The sequence below is a fragment of the Lolium rigidum genome, chromosome 5, assembly GCF_022539505.1.
Source record: "Lolium rigidum isolate FL_2022 chromosome 5, APGP_CSIRO_Lrig_0.1, whole genome shotgun sequence".
Lineage (NCBI taxonomy): Eukaryota > Viridiplantae > Streptophyta > Magnoliopsida > Poales > Poaceae > Lolium > Lolium rigidum.
In genome coordinates, this window is record NC_061512.1 from 268,027,165 (window position 1) to 268,043,393 (window position 16,229).

The 16,229-nt window shown below is 44.5% G+C and overlaps 2 protein-coding genes across 2 annotated transcripts; both read right to left on the minus strand.

The window, feature by feature from the left end:
* Nucleotides 1-231: 231 nt before the first annotated feature.
* On the minus strand, nt 232-4,990 carry LOC124657823 (myosin heavy chain, embryonic smooth muscle isoform-like). Its single transcript, XM_047196319.1, has 5 exons — nt 3,860-4,990; nt 3,678-3,754; nt 3,138-3,249; nt 2,921-3,037; nt 232-836 (listed from the first exon to the last, which is right to left on the minus strand). Exons 1-5 carry the CDS (start codon nt 4,988-4,990, stop codon nt 486-488), a joined length of 1,788 nt encoding a protein of 595 aa, XP_047052275.1. The 3' UTR covers nt 232-485.
* Nucleotides 4,991-9,863: 4,873 nt separating this feature from the next.
* On the minus strand, nt 9,864-11,625 carry LOC124657658 (desmethyl-deoxy-podophyllotoxin synthase-like). Its single transcript, XM_047196173.1, has 3 exons — nt 11,339-11,625; nt 10,570-11,203; nt 9,864-10,484 (listed from the first exon to the last, which is right to left on the minus strand). Exons 1-3 carry the CDS (start codon nt 11,623-11,625, stop codon nt 9,864-9,866), a joined length of 1,542 nt encoding a protein of 513 aa, XP_047052129.1.
* Nucleotides 11,626-16,229: the final 4,604 nt, after the last annotated feature.

Genomic DNA, 16,229 nt, shown 5'->3' on the forward strand with positions numbered 1-16,229 from the left:
GACAGGTGTGCTTGCAGGACACAAAGACCATTCGCGTACCAGTCCAGATCAGTCCGCGTGAAGTGAGACGGGAACGCGACTTGACTTCCCCATGCCGATGATAACGAACTGCAACTGCAACGTCCTGGTATTTTCAAAAAAAGCAGTATTTCTTTGTCTGTATAAATCAGCTGTAATCCACGAATCGGCAAAAACAAAAGGACGAAGCGACAAGTCGCAACGAAACAATCCTGTCAAAGAATGGAACATCTTCACTATATCCCTGGGTGGTAACTTTTACAATTACACGGCGCCGTCTAATACCCTCGTGAGTCTGCACACTACAGAATACAAAACACCAACAAAATATCCCAAACATCTACATGATGACAGAACCCAAACAAAGAGAGAGAGAGAAAAAAAATCTAATTTCCTTTTTTTCTGTCTATAAACAGGACGAGCAGACTCAGTATACCAATCCATATCAACATCCCACACGCCACAGGCTATATCAGGGGCTCCGAGAGCTCCATCTCGTTCGAGGCCTCCTCCGTCTCGGCCGGCGGAAGCCGCACGTAGTTCAGCCCGAGCCACTGCCACGGCCAGCACATGTACCGGTGGCGGCCGCTGCCACTGCTCGGGTCCGCCCTGCCTTCCGACTCCTCCGCCTGCCTGTTCAGCTCCTCCAGCCTCTCGCGCAGTCTGGCTGACCTTGTGTCAGCGAGCTTGAGTGATTTCTCAGCGGCGTCACGTGCTGCCATGGCGGCAGCAGCTGTTTCTTCCTTGAACTTGAGCTTGTTTTCCAGCTCCAGCATCGATTCCTTTGCTTCCTCTAGTTCTTTGTGGAGGGACGTTAGCTGGATGGAGAAAAAAGTGGTTAGAATTCAGTTCAGCTTATCAAATAATCAACAAATTTGTTGGTTACAATAGAAAGGATGCTTGTGAACACTCTACATAAATAAGTCATCAATTGTATCGGTAATCTACATAATCTTTTGAAAATAAATCATGAAGACATGAGAACATATCATGTGCAAACATAGATCTTTGTGAAAATCTGTAAGTCGATATATAGATGGTGTGTTTCAACAGCCAGATCTTATCCTATCTCACATCCACCCATATTGCAAAAGGCCCAGATCTCACTTAGCCCCCTTCTCAGTCCACACACACACTCTACTTCACACTCACGAAAGCCGCAGCCAATGCCTAGTCAAGTTCCTTTCCCTGCAGCTGGAAACACTGGCCCCAACAGACCTGAACGTCGGGGCCTTCATCCCCCGCTTAATGTCTGCCCCCCATGCTCCTCCCCGAACCCGGAGATGTACTCCTACACAGCCGCTGCCAAGTATAACTTGATTTTCCAACATCGCAGTTTTTTGATCAAGTTGAACAAATTTCTTGCTTAGGCCCTTTTTGCTTTGATCTAAATGATGTATTGTGCTTTTCAAATAAGCAGACGTGAGAAGTTTCCCCTTTTGGGGAATAAGTTCAGGAGAAGGCTCCCCACCTCATGGCTCGGCGCTTACTAACAGTGGAATCCATCATATTTGTGTCTGTTGTGCAGTTTGGATTCGGAATGATGAACAGAAAATTCAAGATTTAGATCTGTTGGTTGTTCCATATTCATCGTGTTCAATTTGACGGATTTGTTCAGGCCAATTGAAATGGCGCACAGAAATTGCACGGTTCAGGCCCTAAACTAAACATTCCACAGGGTGTGAAGATTTAAAATTTGGTCAAGAAACAGTGGAAAAGTATCTATTCTAGTTGTTGTTCTTTTCTTTATTCTCAAATCCTAGAATCAAAAATGTTTGGTTGAGTTAAATGGCCAGGGAGTTGATCATGAGGATGAACAATTAGGGAGGGGGTTCGATGCGGAGTATTTGATTAGAGTGCATGTATTTTGCTGCAAAATGGTGTGGAAGGTTAATCCAGTGAAATCCCACCTATCAGTACATGATCTGGTGGACAGTATCGAAAATATTCAGGCCTGAGCGAACCTGATACGTGTTTATGAAAGCATTATGCTTCCTAGCACATTCATGTATCATTCATACAGCTGCAATACAAGATATAGGACTGCGTCACTGCGCTGCGACTTCTGCCACTACTGTGGAAAGCCCTTCCAAACACTACTACACATCAATCAGGTAAAAAATAATCTATACCCTGTAGGCATCGTTGCTTGAGGCATCTAAATTTTTTTTCATTAACTAGTGATTTTACTACAATATGATGACAAGGTAATATTAACACTGCAAGTAGGAACACTAGAATGTCATGGTATGATTCACTTCCAAGATGTAACTAAAAAGGTCACTAGGAAACAATGCACTGTGACGAAACTTAATAGAACAATGGAACTATCATATAGCTAATTTTAAGCCTACCAACATGTCAAACAAGACATGTTTGGGGTATCATGGATACCTACTTAAGCTGCACCGCATTATAAGTCATATGTTTGTCTCATTATGTAGAATAATAATAAACATTTGATTGCTTCCATGATCAAAACTATTTATCTGTATCAGTATACCATAACGCATATGGTCATCACTTGTAATAATGTTTCAACTCAACTCAACTCCCTCTGGTCGGATTTAATTAACGCGAGCTTAGTATAAAATCCTTAAGTGAGTAGCCTAGCATCGCGTCGATTAAATGAGGACGGAGGGAGTACATCTTAGTCTGTTAAAGGACATTCTTATGCTACAAGTAGTCAAGTATGCTAAGCATGCTACAGCCTACTACAAAATTGTTCTTTGTGCTTTCCTGTCAAAACACCACATATAAGCATGCTCACAATGGAATATCAATTATCATATAACAGCAATGCTAGGTGATTAGTTTGGGTGAATCACTGGTTTTCAAAGGTAACTCATTAGCAAAAAAGAACATGCAGAAGTATATAGTGCTTGTTTGTATAAGAAAGCACCTGAATCTGGAACTCTTGTTCAATTGATCTACCAGCATCAGCTTCCTCCTCTGCAGCCATCTTCCATCTTTTGATCTCCTCTTCAGCAGCTGTCACGTCCATCATCAGACCCTCAACCTTAAGAATGCATCATACACTTGTTATGGGCTTGCCTCATTGTTCCAACCTTATTAAGAGAAGTAGCGAAACAACAGAGTAGAAATGAGGAGAAAATTACACTATCATTTGCCAGCCTTTCCTTCTCTTCTAGATGCTTTATTTGCTTCCGTAGCTGTCCAACCTCTTTTTCTTGCCCTTCCATCCTAGTCCTAAGTAGACCAGACTCCGCCCTGAAAGCCAGAATTGTACACAGGTGAGCACAGACAGACAGGAAGAAAAATGAGGACTATTTCAGGAAATCAGAAGTAGGAAAGACACCATTGCAGCTCCCGTTATCTATATCCAAATGCCAACAGTTGAATGTTAACTGATGGTTTTTTTGGTTTATACCATCAATTTGCATAGATTGTTGTTGGTTACAGAGAAGGTCAGAAAGCGTATGAATTAAACCGCATGTGCATTTCACACTAAACCCAACAATGGATGGATAGTCTTGCAATATCATTACTGTTACTCGTCTCAACATGCTATGCGCAACAATGGCAACCAAATGGAAAACAAAACTTGAAAAACACAAGAACTAGAAGTTAGGAAACATATTGGAAGGCTCAATGATCATAAAGAGAGACAAGAATTCATCAGTGAGGGTAGAAGCTACCTTTGTGCTTCAACAAGATGTTGCAGCTCAATGATCTTGATCTGGGACTCCTTCATGCTGTTCTCCAATGCTCCAGCCTGCGAAGTCGGTCGATCGCACAGGAATATTAACTCAGTGCGCTAGATATCGGAGGACCATGAACGAACTTGCAAAACGATGACATATACAATGCACACACATACCAGGGTATAGACCTCATCCTTCTGTGCGCTGCCTGGCCTGTGATCCCTGTGCCCGTTGAGCCCAATCTCGATCCCGGCCTCCCTGAGCCCATCCTCAGCAACCTTGAGCACCTCGCTGGTGTTGGCCTGCAGGGCGCTGCGGAGCAGCACCCCGATGTGCTCCTTCTCGCGCACGAGCTCCTCCACTTTTCCCTGCAGTTCGCTCACCTTGCTGCTCCCCCTATCCCGCCACGCGGCGACCTTGTGCAGCGCCATGGCCGCGATGTCGAAGGCCATCCTGGTGCCTTCGAGGGACACCTTGAGGCTCTCCTCGATGTCGGCTTCTTTCCACACGAACACGGAGTCGGGCAGCGCGCCGGCGGCGTCGGGGTCGACCAGCGCGACCAGCTGCCGCACCTCGTCGTAGAGCTTTGAGGCGCACCCGATCTGGTCGGCGAGGAGCGGCCTGAGGGCGGCGTCGAGGGCGGCTACTTGATCGCGGAGGGCGGAGAGGTCGGCGTCGCGGTCCGAGAGGGACTTGGAGAGCGACTCGGCCTCGGCGGCGCGCGAGGCGAGGGCCGCCTCGAGCTCGGACACCTCGATGGCGATCTGGTAGTTGCGGTCGTCGCGGTCGCGTCGGGCCGCGGCGATCTGCGCGAGGAGGTCGTCGACGATGTCGTTGGCGCGCTTGAGGACCCCGTAGGCGAGGGCCGGGAGGCCCGCGGAGTACTTGTGGGAGGTGGGGAGCGGGGCCGGGGGCGTGGAGGGGGAGGCCTTGGCGGAGATCCGCTCGAGGCCCGAGGCGAGCATGGAGGAGGCGGTGGCCGCCTCGGACTGGAGCGCCTGGAGAGAGCGGGCGGAGGCCGCAGCGGCGGCGGCGGACTCGTCCCGCTTCCGGAGCGCGTCCTGCGCGAACGCCTTGAGGCGGCCCAGCCGGGTTTCGGAGCTGGCGAGGGATTCCTCCGCCGCGCGGCGCAGGCGGCGCTCCGACTCCAGCTCCGCGGTTAGGTCGAGGAGGCGCTGCTGCGCTTCGGCGTGGGGTTGGGGTTTGGAGGAGGGGATGGGGATGGAGGATGATGAGGGGGGAGGAGGAGGCGGGAGGGGGTCCTCGTCGACGTCGGAGAGGGCGCCGGCGTCGTCGTCGTCGGCCATGGCGCGGCGGGGATTGCGAGAATTGGGGGATTTGCGTGGCCGGCCGGTATGGAGGCGGGTCGGGGACGGGGTGGGTGACGTATTGACGTTGATGAGATGCGTAGACTGTTCTGTTGGGTTGGAGTTTCGACTTGAGACTCGTGCACAAGAATAAAATGTTTTGCGTTTCAAACTCTCTCTGAATTTCCTAGGGAAGATTGGCATGAATTTCAAAGAGTCATGCCAGAAAAAAAAAGAATTTAGTGATCTTTTTTTGTGCATGCCCTCGTAGAAAATCTTCCTTACACTCTGATTCACGAGCAAACGATGAGCACATATATAGCACATTCTTGTAGCTTGAATCGATAAGAAATGTAAATATCTATAGTACTTTGTGTTGGCGCGTTGATGTATTCGGCATTATGCTCATATCTAGGAGTCAGGCGCAGGAGTTGGGCTACATCATGTACTATTTGGTGGTGTTGGTCCTCGTGGCGCTTCGTTGGCCACAGCCCGAGGCGGTGAAGGAGGACTCCATCGGCATCCGTTAGGTATGGGCTCGTGCAGTTAGAGCTCGGATGTCGGCAAAGTTGTGCTATAATCTTCAAGGAGCCATGGTGGCTAACGAAAGACAATGTGGGGTGGCGCCGTGTAGCATGGTTTTCGGCTGCCATGGAGTATCGATGTTGCAGGTTCGTGGGCTCTAATCTCGGCGCCCCAAGTTTAGTGGCCGGCTCTAATGACTATGTGGTTGTCTTCTTCCAACCCATCGACAAATTTTGGCTTCTCTTCAACCTCCAAATGGAGGCCCTTGATGAGCTCGTGGCGGCGCCCCACTTCCCTTTGATTCCAAGTGGTTTTGTCCTCGGGGTATCGGCGAGGAAGGCTCCATTGCTCTAAGTATCCCATCGGTAGCAGAGGACCTGGTTGCTTTTTTCCAAAAATCTTTTTTATGGTATTTTCTATAAAACATAGGTTCTGCTTTGTAATTTTCTTATCTTTTTAGGCACCGTGTAAAATTATGTAGATGCACCTCTTATTAATATGATGGCATATAAGTCCTTTGGGACCTCTCCATGCTAAAAAAAACAAAGATAATAAATGTAAATATGTTCCATCTCAATAATGTTATATGGAGACACGATGCCAAGAGTATCATCGGGATTTTTAACCTTGCACGGCCACGTTTAGAGCACCAATGCATGTTTACCGGATATAATCAAGCAATTTGAATCACTGAGGGCTGTAGCGTAATTCGAGCGCAAACTGCTTGTTGACACCTTATGAATACCAGAATGTTCTATTAGCTCTAAATAAGCTACAAACTCCTACTCAAGAATCCTCAGTTCAAATATTTGTGCATGCTTATACATACTTTTGAAATATATATTTAAGGTTAGTAAAACATAGACTAACACATACATACTCGTTAGAGTCCACATAAAAAGCACACGTTAATTTTTGCTTATTGTGATTTCTTCATCCTTGTATGCTTCGCTTATGCGAGGTGAAATTATGTCCTGGTTCCTTCTTAAAAAGTTCAGCATGATCCTTATGACCATTGGGCTCTATTTTAGCACTCATTATTTGTAATGATGGACCTTTTCAATTATATAATGGCGAATGTTTAGGTCTTCTCACATTGGTTTGTGTTATTAAATAAAATAGAGAACTTGTAGTAGTTAACACTATAAGTTAAATATTTTCCCGCTGAAATCCTATTTAAAGATTTGCTATCAAGAAATAAAATAGTTCAATATAAAGAACTCTCGAGCCATTTCCCCCATGGTCGCGGACACAATTGATAGAGGCCGCCACAACATCGATCAACGGCCACCTCCACCCCATGCGACCGCTAGCGAGAAAGTGCTCCTTGTTGAGATCTTGACACTCGGTCAGCAAGGCGCCAATGTGTTGGCAACATCCCTCAGTTCCCCTTAGGCTCCATACACGCCCTCGCCACCATCCCTCGCCCTCGAGTGACCTCTGCTGGCCAAAATCAAGTTCGGTGTTCAGCGACCGTCAGATAGACCTTCCTCCTTCCCACTGTTGGATCTCATGTTTTAATTCCTTCTAAATTTAAGGGTACTAGTTTATGTCATATGTTACACCACTTTCGCCCTATTTTACACCATCTACTACGGTAGACAGTTTTGCAGTGCCCTAAAACCTACATTTTGGTGCCCTAATACCTTTTCTAGGTGCCATATTGTACATCATCTATTGAAGATGCTCTTAGTGGCAAACACAGGGCGACACTGACTAGCTCGAGCGACTAGGCTGACACAAATGAGGATTTTTTCAATTTTTGATTTTGTTTTTAGTTGTTTCATTTTATGTTTTCAACGAGATGATGATAGAATTGTAACCAACTCCAAAATTTTACTCCGGGTTGACGAGGGATAACCTCGACAATGTCTATTATAATATACTTGGGTTTCAAGGAAAGATGTGCGCTGGTGATCTCGTAGGCTTATCACTCAAGCAAGGGAGTAATCCACATACTCTGTGGTAGGCATGCAATCCATCTTTATAGTTACCCAGCTACAAACATATGCAAACCATTCTATATCCATGTCTAGGGTAATCTCATACCCAAAAGAAACTAGTAAATGGTAATATTTCCATTATTTCGAAAATAGCAACAACATATTGATAAGGGTCTATCTAATACTCAGCTGACTGAGAACTAAATTAGTTCTCAGCTGACTGAGAACTAAATCTGACATCATCAAATTGTACCTAATATTTCATTAACACGTGCATGTGCCGGGAATTCGTGCATGACGCCCGCGCGAGCCTGTACAACTCTGCAAATCATTCGCATGGTAGTGGGCTCGTGCTTGTATCTCGTGTAGGACATGGTAGCTGATATGCTAATATATTTGGTTTTGCATTTAAACTAGTAAATCATCTGACCAAACCAAGCAGCCAATACAAGCTAGTATGTCGAAATGAGAAGTAAAATAGAACTAGCTAGGTAATCTTGACTCACAGCCGGGACGTCTACTGTTAATATGTAAGGAAAACTAGTTGAAATTTTTTATTGCAATTCCACTTATAATAAGAGAAAATTTTAATATTTTATTTGCAACCCAAGTCACACCTGAATTTTTTAAAGTTAAAACTCACCGGATAAAACTAACAGTTGCAACTCCATTTTCAACTGAAAAATCTCAGTTGCAACTGCACTAGCAAGTGAAAAACCTCACGTGCAACTGCACATGCAACTGAAAAATCTCAGTTGCAACCGCACTTGCAACTATGGAATCATAGTTGCAACAGCACTTGTAATTGGAAAAAATCTCATTTGCAACTCGACTTAGAATTGGAAAATTCGCATTTAAAACGGTACGTACAACTGGAAAAAAAAAACCTCAGTTTCAACCTTAATTGCAACTGGCAAAAACATCTAATTGCAACCCAACTTGCAGCTGGAAAATATTAAAAATCTCAGTTGCAACCCGATTTGCAACTGGAAAAAAATCTTAGTTACAATTTGATTTGCAGTTGAAAAATCTCATTTGCAACCCGACTTGAAACTGAAAAAATCTTAGTTGAGACCGAACTTACAACTTGAAAAAATAGTCAGTCGCAACCCACTTGCAACTGAAAATTTTTAGTTGCAACTTTATTTTCAACTTAAAAGTATTTAGTTGCAACCCTACTTCCAACTGAAAATTTTTAGTTGCAACTTTATTTTCAACTTAAAAGTATTCAGTTGCAACCCTACTTGCAACTAAGAAAATAGTCAGTTGCAACCTCACTTGCATGTGAAATATCTTACTTTCAACCTTACTTATAACTTGAAAATAGTCAGCTGCAGCTTCACTTGTAACTGAAAAATTAAAGTTACAACCTTAATTGGTACTAAAAAATAGTGAGTTGCAACCCCATTATCAAACCATTGCTAAATGTTTTTTTCATATTTAGAAAATAAAAATATATAAAAATAAGGTGCAACTCACTGCCACTCTTAGCCTAGAAAGTACAACAAACAAACAAAAGGCTGAAAAACTAGTAGCCCACGTTACCACGCTAGCAGCACACGTAAAAGCAAAAAAAAAAAAAAAAAAAAAAAGGACCGGTAACCTATGTGGCCAATACGGGAGTATATACTACTATAACCAACGCACATGGGCCGTGCATCGAGCAGGGCTTGTGAGAGACGCAGACCGCCGGGCCGACCACGCGTATTGTTTGTAGCTAAGTATGGTTTTAACAGATCAATCAGACGCTAAAACGTTACCTGAGCCCTAAGTTAGTTTGGCAAGACGACTTCGGTTCACACGTGAAAGTACTTCGAAAGGCACCGGCTTCCAATGGTGAAATTCTTGCTGAAAGTACAGCTACGTGCTGGCACTCAATCAAGGAGTAGCGCTGGCACGTCACTCGGCTCCTCGGCTCACTTCGGTGGCAATTTCTCCTTAGGCGCATGTCTCAGCAACACAAAACAAGGGGTTTCGCTTGTTATAGGAGGACAGGTTTTGTTGTTCATATGTCATTACCATCCCCTCAAAAAAAATTAGTTCTCAACTAGGTGAGAACAAGCAAATCCCTATTGATAATAGGTTTCAGGATATATCAAAGGGGTCCATCGAGCAACAATGTTCACTGTAACAATATTGTTCTCATATATCATTGTCAACTTCGTAACACTTAACTTACACCCAAATTCAGAAAAACATACCATCGAAAATAGACATGCTAGTCTTCGCGGCGAGACTACGTATTTCATTTGGTGTTTATTATTAATTCCACACATGTAGTTTTGTTCTCCTCAATCTCTCATTTAGTCATAATAATGGAAATACAATAATAGCACATTGCCTCTAGGGCTTATTTCCAACGATAATAAGAAGAGAACCATTTGGATAGTATAGAAAGCTAGGGGTCAACATGGCAGCGGGACGCGGAGAGTGGCATGCAGGAACAGATCCTCCTTCCTCCTAGCAGTGATTCCCATGGCCTCTGTCATGTCGAGAGCGCCCGGAAGGAAGCCATCTGGGAGCTCCCAATCGAAATAAAACAGAAGGCTCGCGAGACCCAGCTCAACGTTGGCGAGTCCGAACAGCATCCCAGGGCAAATCCGGCGTCCTGCACCGAAGGGCGTGAACTCAAAGTTGGTGCCTTTGTAGTTCGTGGCGCTACCCATGAACCTGTCCGGGATGAAGGTCTCCGGTTGATCCCAGTACTTCGGGTCTCTGGAGATAGCCCAGTTGTTGACGATAACAACGGTGCCTCTGGGCACGTCGTAGCCGAGTATGGTACATGGTTCCTGGCACTCCCTCGGCAGCAGTAGCGGCCCAATTGAGTGCAGCCGCAAGGTCTCCTTGATGACACATTGCAAGTAGCTCAGCTCGCCTAGGCCCTCCTCGGTCACCTCCCTCTTCCCCATGAAGGCATGGCGGACCTCGGCTTGCGCCCTTGACATGACGCTAGGGTTTTGCATCAGCTCCGCCATGACCCATTGTAGCATCGTTGCGGGCGCTTCGCTCCCTCCCCCAAGAATATCCTGCATGATGGTGCATCCATTGATGTAGAGGCTGGGGCTTGGCCGTTTTTCGAAAAAAACATGAAATGGAAAAAAAAAGGCTTACAAATAACACTGCTTTGACGTTGTCCATGGAGATGGGGAATTGGAGGTTGCCTTGTCGTTGGATACTGAGGAGCACCTGGATCACATCGTCTTCCTCCGGCATCGGCAGGTGCAACGACGCTCTCCTCTCGAGATGCTCGACTATGAAGCGCTCCATGAACGCCAGCGAGGAGTCCCGGAAGGCCGCCGCCCGGCGCAGCGTGCCGCTCAGGACCCGCAGCAGCCGCCAGGAGGGGAACAGGTCGGACACGGTGAGACATCCGACGACCCGTACCGCCTCGTCCACGTAGTGGAGCAGTGCGTCCTGCTCCTTGAACCGGGCGCCCATGACGGAGTGCACCGTCGTGTCCGCCCCGTACTCGGCGATCATCCTGCTCAGATTCATGGCCTCCTGCGACTCGAACGACGACGATGCGATGGAACGGATGAACCGGGCCGTCGCCTCCTCGCGGATGCGTCGGAAGGAGCGGACGCACTTGGCGTTGAGCAGCGCGTGGACGCAGGCCTTACGGAGCTGCCGCCACCGGTCGCCGTGCGGCGCGAACGTGATCCCGTGGCCGCGCTGGTTGAGGACCTCGGCGCAGGAGGTGAGCGGCCGCGTGCACAGCACCTGGTCCTGCGTCTTCATCACCTCCCTGGTACGTAGGTAGGTTAATCTTGATTAGTGTTGAAATTTGAATTGTAGCCGGGTTATTTTCTAATATACCAGCTAGTGTGTGTTTCCAAGTTAGGAAGCGTTAGGTTAAGTGTAGTATTTTGATGTGATCGACCTGGCGGCTTCCGCGCTGGATGCCACCATGAGCGGGACCTCGCCCAGCCGGAGGAGCATGAGAGGCCCATGGCGCCGGGAGAGATCCCTTAGGGCGCGGTGCGGGAGGGCGCCAATGAGGTGGTGGAGGCTGCCGATGACGGGAAGATGCCATGGGCCTGGAGGTAGCCGCGGACGACCATGGCTGGCACTGGCAGAGCCACGCCGGCGAGCTCTCAAGAAACGAATGGTGGCGTACAAGAGTGGAATAAGAGCTAACAAATACCACAAGGATGTCTCGACCTCCATGATCGAGCTAACCAATTGTTGCTTCTCTGTTCCAGGCTTCCAGCAGGTTTCTGTTTGGTTGCATTTATATAGACACGCACATGCAGCTTCGAAGAATCTACTGGCCACTACTGTACTGCAACTCTGCAAGCAGCACTCTGCCCTGTACTCATGTACTGGCGACGGCGCGCGTTCATTCTTCAACAGTGAAACAGCTAGCGATTAAAGGAGAAAATTACTTGAAACGCCATGACCGCGATATGCATCAATTGCCACACAAATGGCTTTCTTCTCGCATTAACGTGATCAACTGTTCATGCCTACGTGTCAGGCCGATTCGTCCCAGCCATGCTTCAACATTTCGTGCACTCAAGAGAAGTTTGATCGATCCCACTGGCCACTGTGCATGAATGCACTAAGATTGTGCTACATGCATGGGCAGCATTAAATGCAACATATATCCTACTCCTCCTCAGTTTACTAGTCCTCCCCGTATCTCTAGCTCGCCAATTTAACCTATATAATTTAAATTATATAATGCAAAAATTATATCATTACAAAATAGAACATCTAAACTTTCTAATGATATAATTTTTATAACATATAACTAATGCTAACTTGATCAAATTTGCGATCTAGAGGTACGTGCATGCCTTATAAACTGTGAGAGGGGGAGAACTAAGTAATATTTATTAACATATGTGTGGTGTAATATCCCAGTATTTGGGGTTACAAAAATAGAGGAAACAGATATGTGCATTGCATTCATGCATAGAAAATCCGGGTAATTTTCGCGCTTTAAAATAAAATAGTCACAGTAACTGAAGTTTTACTTGACCTTGGTGGAATTGAAGTAGCTCATCAAGCCAAGCGCTATAAACCTCAATGTGACTTTGTTTAAAACCTTGTTTTGGGTAGAGATGATTTGATCTAAGGGGTTAGATCAAATGGAACTAAAATCAACACAACAACACTTTACTCAATGATCAATTGCTTGATCTTATAAAAGATCATAATATGATATTCTTGGCCATAACATATGAACATCTATTCAAATGCAAACCAAGTAACAATAAAATGGAGAAACCATTCTTCACTTATCTTTTCCATGTCTTAAACCAATCCATGTTCCTACCATGAACCTCATGGTATTCATTCCACTTAAATCTTGGAATCATGACAAGGATCTCCACTCTAGAAATGCTCCCTAGTTTTCAATTATATATTCTTCTCTATTCCAATTTATTATACATCAAACCTATAGAAGTGAGAGTTCTATATTATTTATTAGAGAAGCAATGACAAACCTTGAGCTCAACCTTGGATATACATCCATGTGTTTAAGTCATCATCTTTAGGAAGAACCCTAGGATAGTATTCAAGACATTCCCTAGAGAGAGAACCCATCTATGCTAAACACAGATACTGATGATCACATTATTCCCTATGGAGCCTAACCTTAGGTTAGTAATAAAGTCCTTCCCATATGAGAGAGACCATTCATACCAATCTTAGCTTTACCTATTTAAGAATCAAGGACAACCTTTGAATTAAAATATTAGGAGATAAACCATGGCATCTTGGAGTGGTGAGATAACCAAGTATCAAATTGAATAAGCCCATATCCATAAGTTGATGAAGTAAGAGTAAGACTAATCCAACTAAGTTAGACAAGTGAAGTCTTAGCCTAGATACCTAAGGCAATATTAGAAGTACACCATAAACCCTAGGATAGCTATTCCTATATGAGAGAGCTCAAGCTATGGTGTTACACTCAAATTAGTTGAGGCAACACTTTGATTTGAGGGAGAGAACTATTCAAATAACCAGATGAATAAATCATCATTCCTTGAGTAGAACTCAATATCTCAGACATTCTCCTGGGATATAAACTAAAGAGGCAACCATAGTAAGCCCATCCAAGAAAGTAAAATAGAAGTACTAAACCCTAACTGATCAAGACAATACTTGATCTTGGAAGTAAGAAACCTTGTTCATGAGAGATAATTTAGGAAGCCAAACATATACTCTAAGAATTGGGAGTAGAAGCCATTGAGAATAAGTTGCTCATGATAATGCCATGACCATGCTTTGGAGAAATAGAAGAATAAGCCATAAGTTAAACCCTATATGATAAGTAGATATCATTCACCACATGAAATTATAGGGAGATCACTAGTAAGCAACCCTAGGCTTATATCCCAATCTTAACTTGTGAATCACTTGGTGATCATAAGTATAATCTTACCACATCTATATTCCATTTACTCCTCAGTTAAAAGAACATAAGGAAACATTAGAATCAAACTCTATACTTTATGTGGTGATAAACCATTCATCATTATAACCAAAGTTAACTATAAAAAGACCATAGCCACTTTAGTTACTTTAATGATAGATTAAGGATAATAATAGAAGTCTATTGGTATTAGATAAAACCAATTCTCAAGTCCCTAGTAACTAAAGGAGAACAACAACTATTAATTAAGCAAGTAACCATCTTATCATGGATAGGGGAGACTAAACCCTAGCCAATGCAATATGGTGTCATCTCATCTCTACAAACTAGAATTATATCTCAACTCTAGTTTGTGCATCACTTGGGGTGATCACAACTACAAACCTTGGCCATATTTGAGATTCAAACCATGTGCCATTAGGAGAATATGATTAGAAACCTAATTGTTCATTAATTAAATCATATGCTTCAATTATTAAACATAAGAGACACCTAATGCTAAAACCTTTACTTAAACCCATGAGTGGTGATCAACCACTTAACCTTGTCGATAAGACCAAACCATTCTGGAAACAATATCTACTCTAGATATTTTCAAAGATAAGAATAGTGATAACATTGAAATAGGATTATAATAATAATTGTAAGACCCTAACAAATAGGTGCTCACATAAAATCATATGCAAGTGACCAAATTCTCAATTAAGAGATCCAACCCTAATGACAAATCCTAAAACCCTTAGAGTAGAAATACTCAACTCCAATAATTCAAAACAGTTTAATTCTACAAGAATGAGGGAATTAAAATGAGTGCATAAAATCATGCTTAGTTAACATTTGCAATAAAGTTCACATATATTAAATGCTCATTCAAAAACAAGTCAGTAATACAATGATCTTCTTATTAGTCCTCATGAAATTCCAATTGTCAAATACCTACAAAAATAACAGAGTTCAAATTGAAATTCAAATAAACAAAACCAAAAAGGGAAAAAGAAAACAGAAAAGAAAATAAGAGAGAGGAGAGGCTTACCTATCGGGCCACCGCAGCCCAGCAGTAGCCCATGAGGCAACCCAGCACCACGGCCCAGCCCAGCCCGTGTACCGCCTCGTGCGGATAAGGGCGAGGAGACGCCGTCGTCTTCGTCTCTGCCCAGCTCGACGCACGGGAGCGAGACACCGCGACGGTGTGGCCACGTCCCGTGGTCGCCGCCGCCGATGCTGACAGCCAGCACACGCCGAAGGGCGTATAAAAGGCGTAGAAGCCCTTCCATTCCCCTCTCTTCGTCTCCAACACCCAAATTTCTGAAACCCTAGCACGCCGGTCTCCGACTATCGCCACCGGTAGGGACCTCCCCGAGCCTCGCCGAGGACACCATCGTCATCGCCATCCTCTCCTTGCTCCTCCTGCACAAGGAATTGAGCCGAGGTGCTCCGGAGCGTCTCCGTCAAGCTCGTCTCTCCGACGGCCGGCGACACCAAATCCGGCGATGCAAGCCTCCATCGGCCTCGCCGACAAGTCCATCGTGCTCCTGGTGAGCTACTGAATCTCGTGGAGTGCTTAGCTCGTCCGATTACGTCCCGTAGCATGCCTCGCGCCGTTAACCCGTGTCCGCCGCCGCCGCAGCTCGCCGGCGAGCACGCTCCGGCGACCTTTCCGAGGGGCGCCGCCACCTTATGGCTCAGCGCGTCGCCTGAGTCGAGCCAGCACACGCGCGCGTCCGCGGGAGTAGCCCAACGCCGGCGACCATCGCCACTGTCCGCCGGCCACCGTGCCCATTGCCACGTTGGCAATTTTGACTCGGTCAAACACGCGTGGCAGCTGACGTGGACTCTGGCCCACTGGCCAGTGTCTCTGTGTGTAGACTAGCCGGTGTGTTTAGTCATTTCGTTTAAATTCAAATTCCATTAAAAATCTGAAACTTTGTCAAATTATAGAAAATTCATTTCAACTCAGAAAAATATAAATGAGATATCAAAAATTCTTATAAAAATAAACTCTATCCAATAAAAATATAATATGAAATTTTTATTTTAAATAAAAATTTAATTGTTTAATACTCATTATTTAAGCCTTTTCTTTTATTCTTAATTGAATTAAAATTCAATAATTAGGAAAACTTTCTAAATTAAATAAAAGCCAGTAAATAAATAAAGAAAACATTAAAACTAATTTTCTTTATTTGTTATTTTGTTAAATTCTTATTAGAAGGATTTAAACCCTAAATAATAATTACCTTAATTATTAATTCTTTAAAAATAATAAAATGCCAAATCCAATATTATTTTCATTTCAAAGTTATTAATAACTTCCACTTTATAATGAAGTTATTACCTTAAGAACTATATGGTAGCTTAGGAAACCCTAGTTCCATTATACATAAAA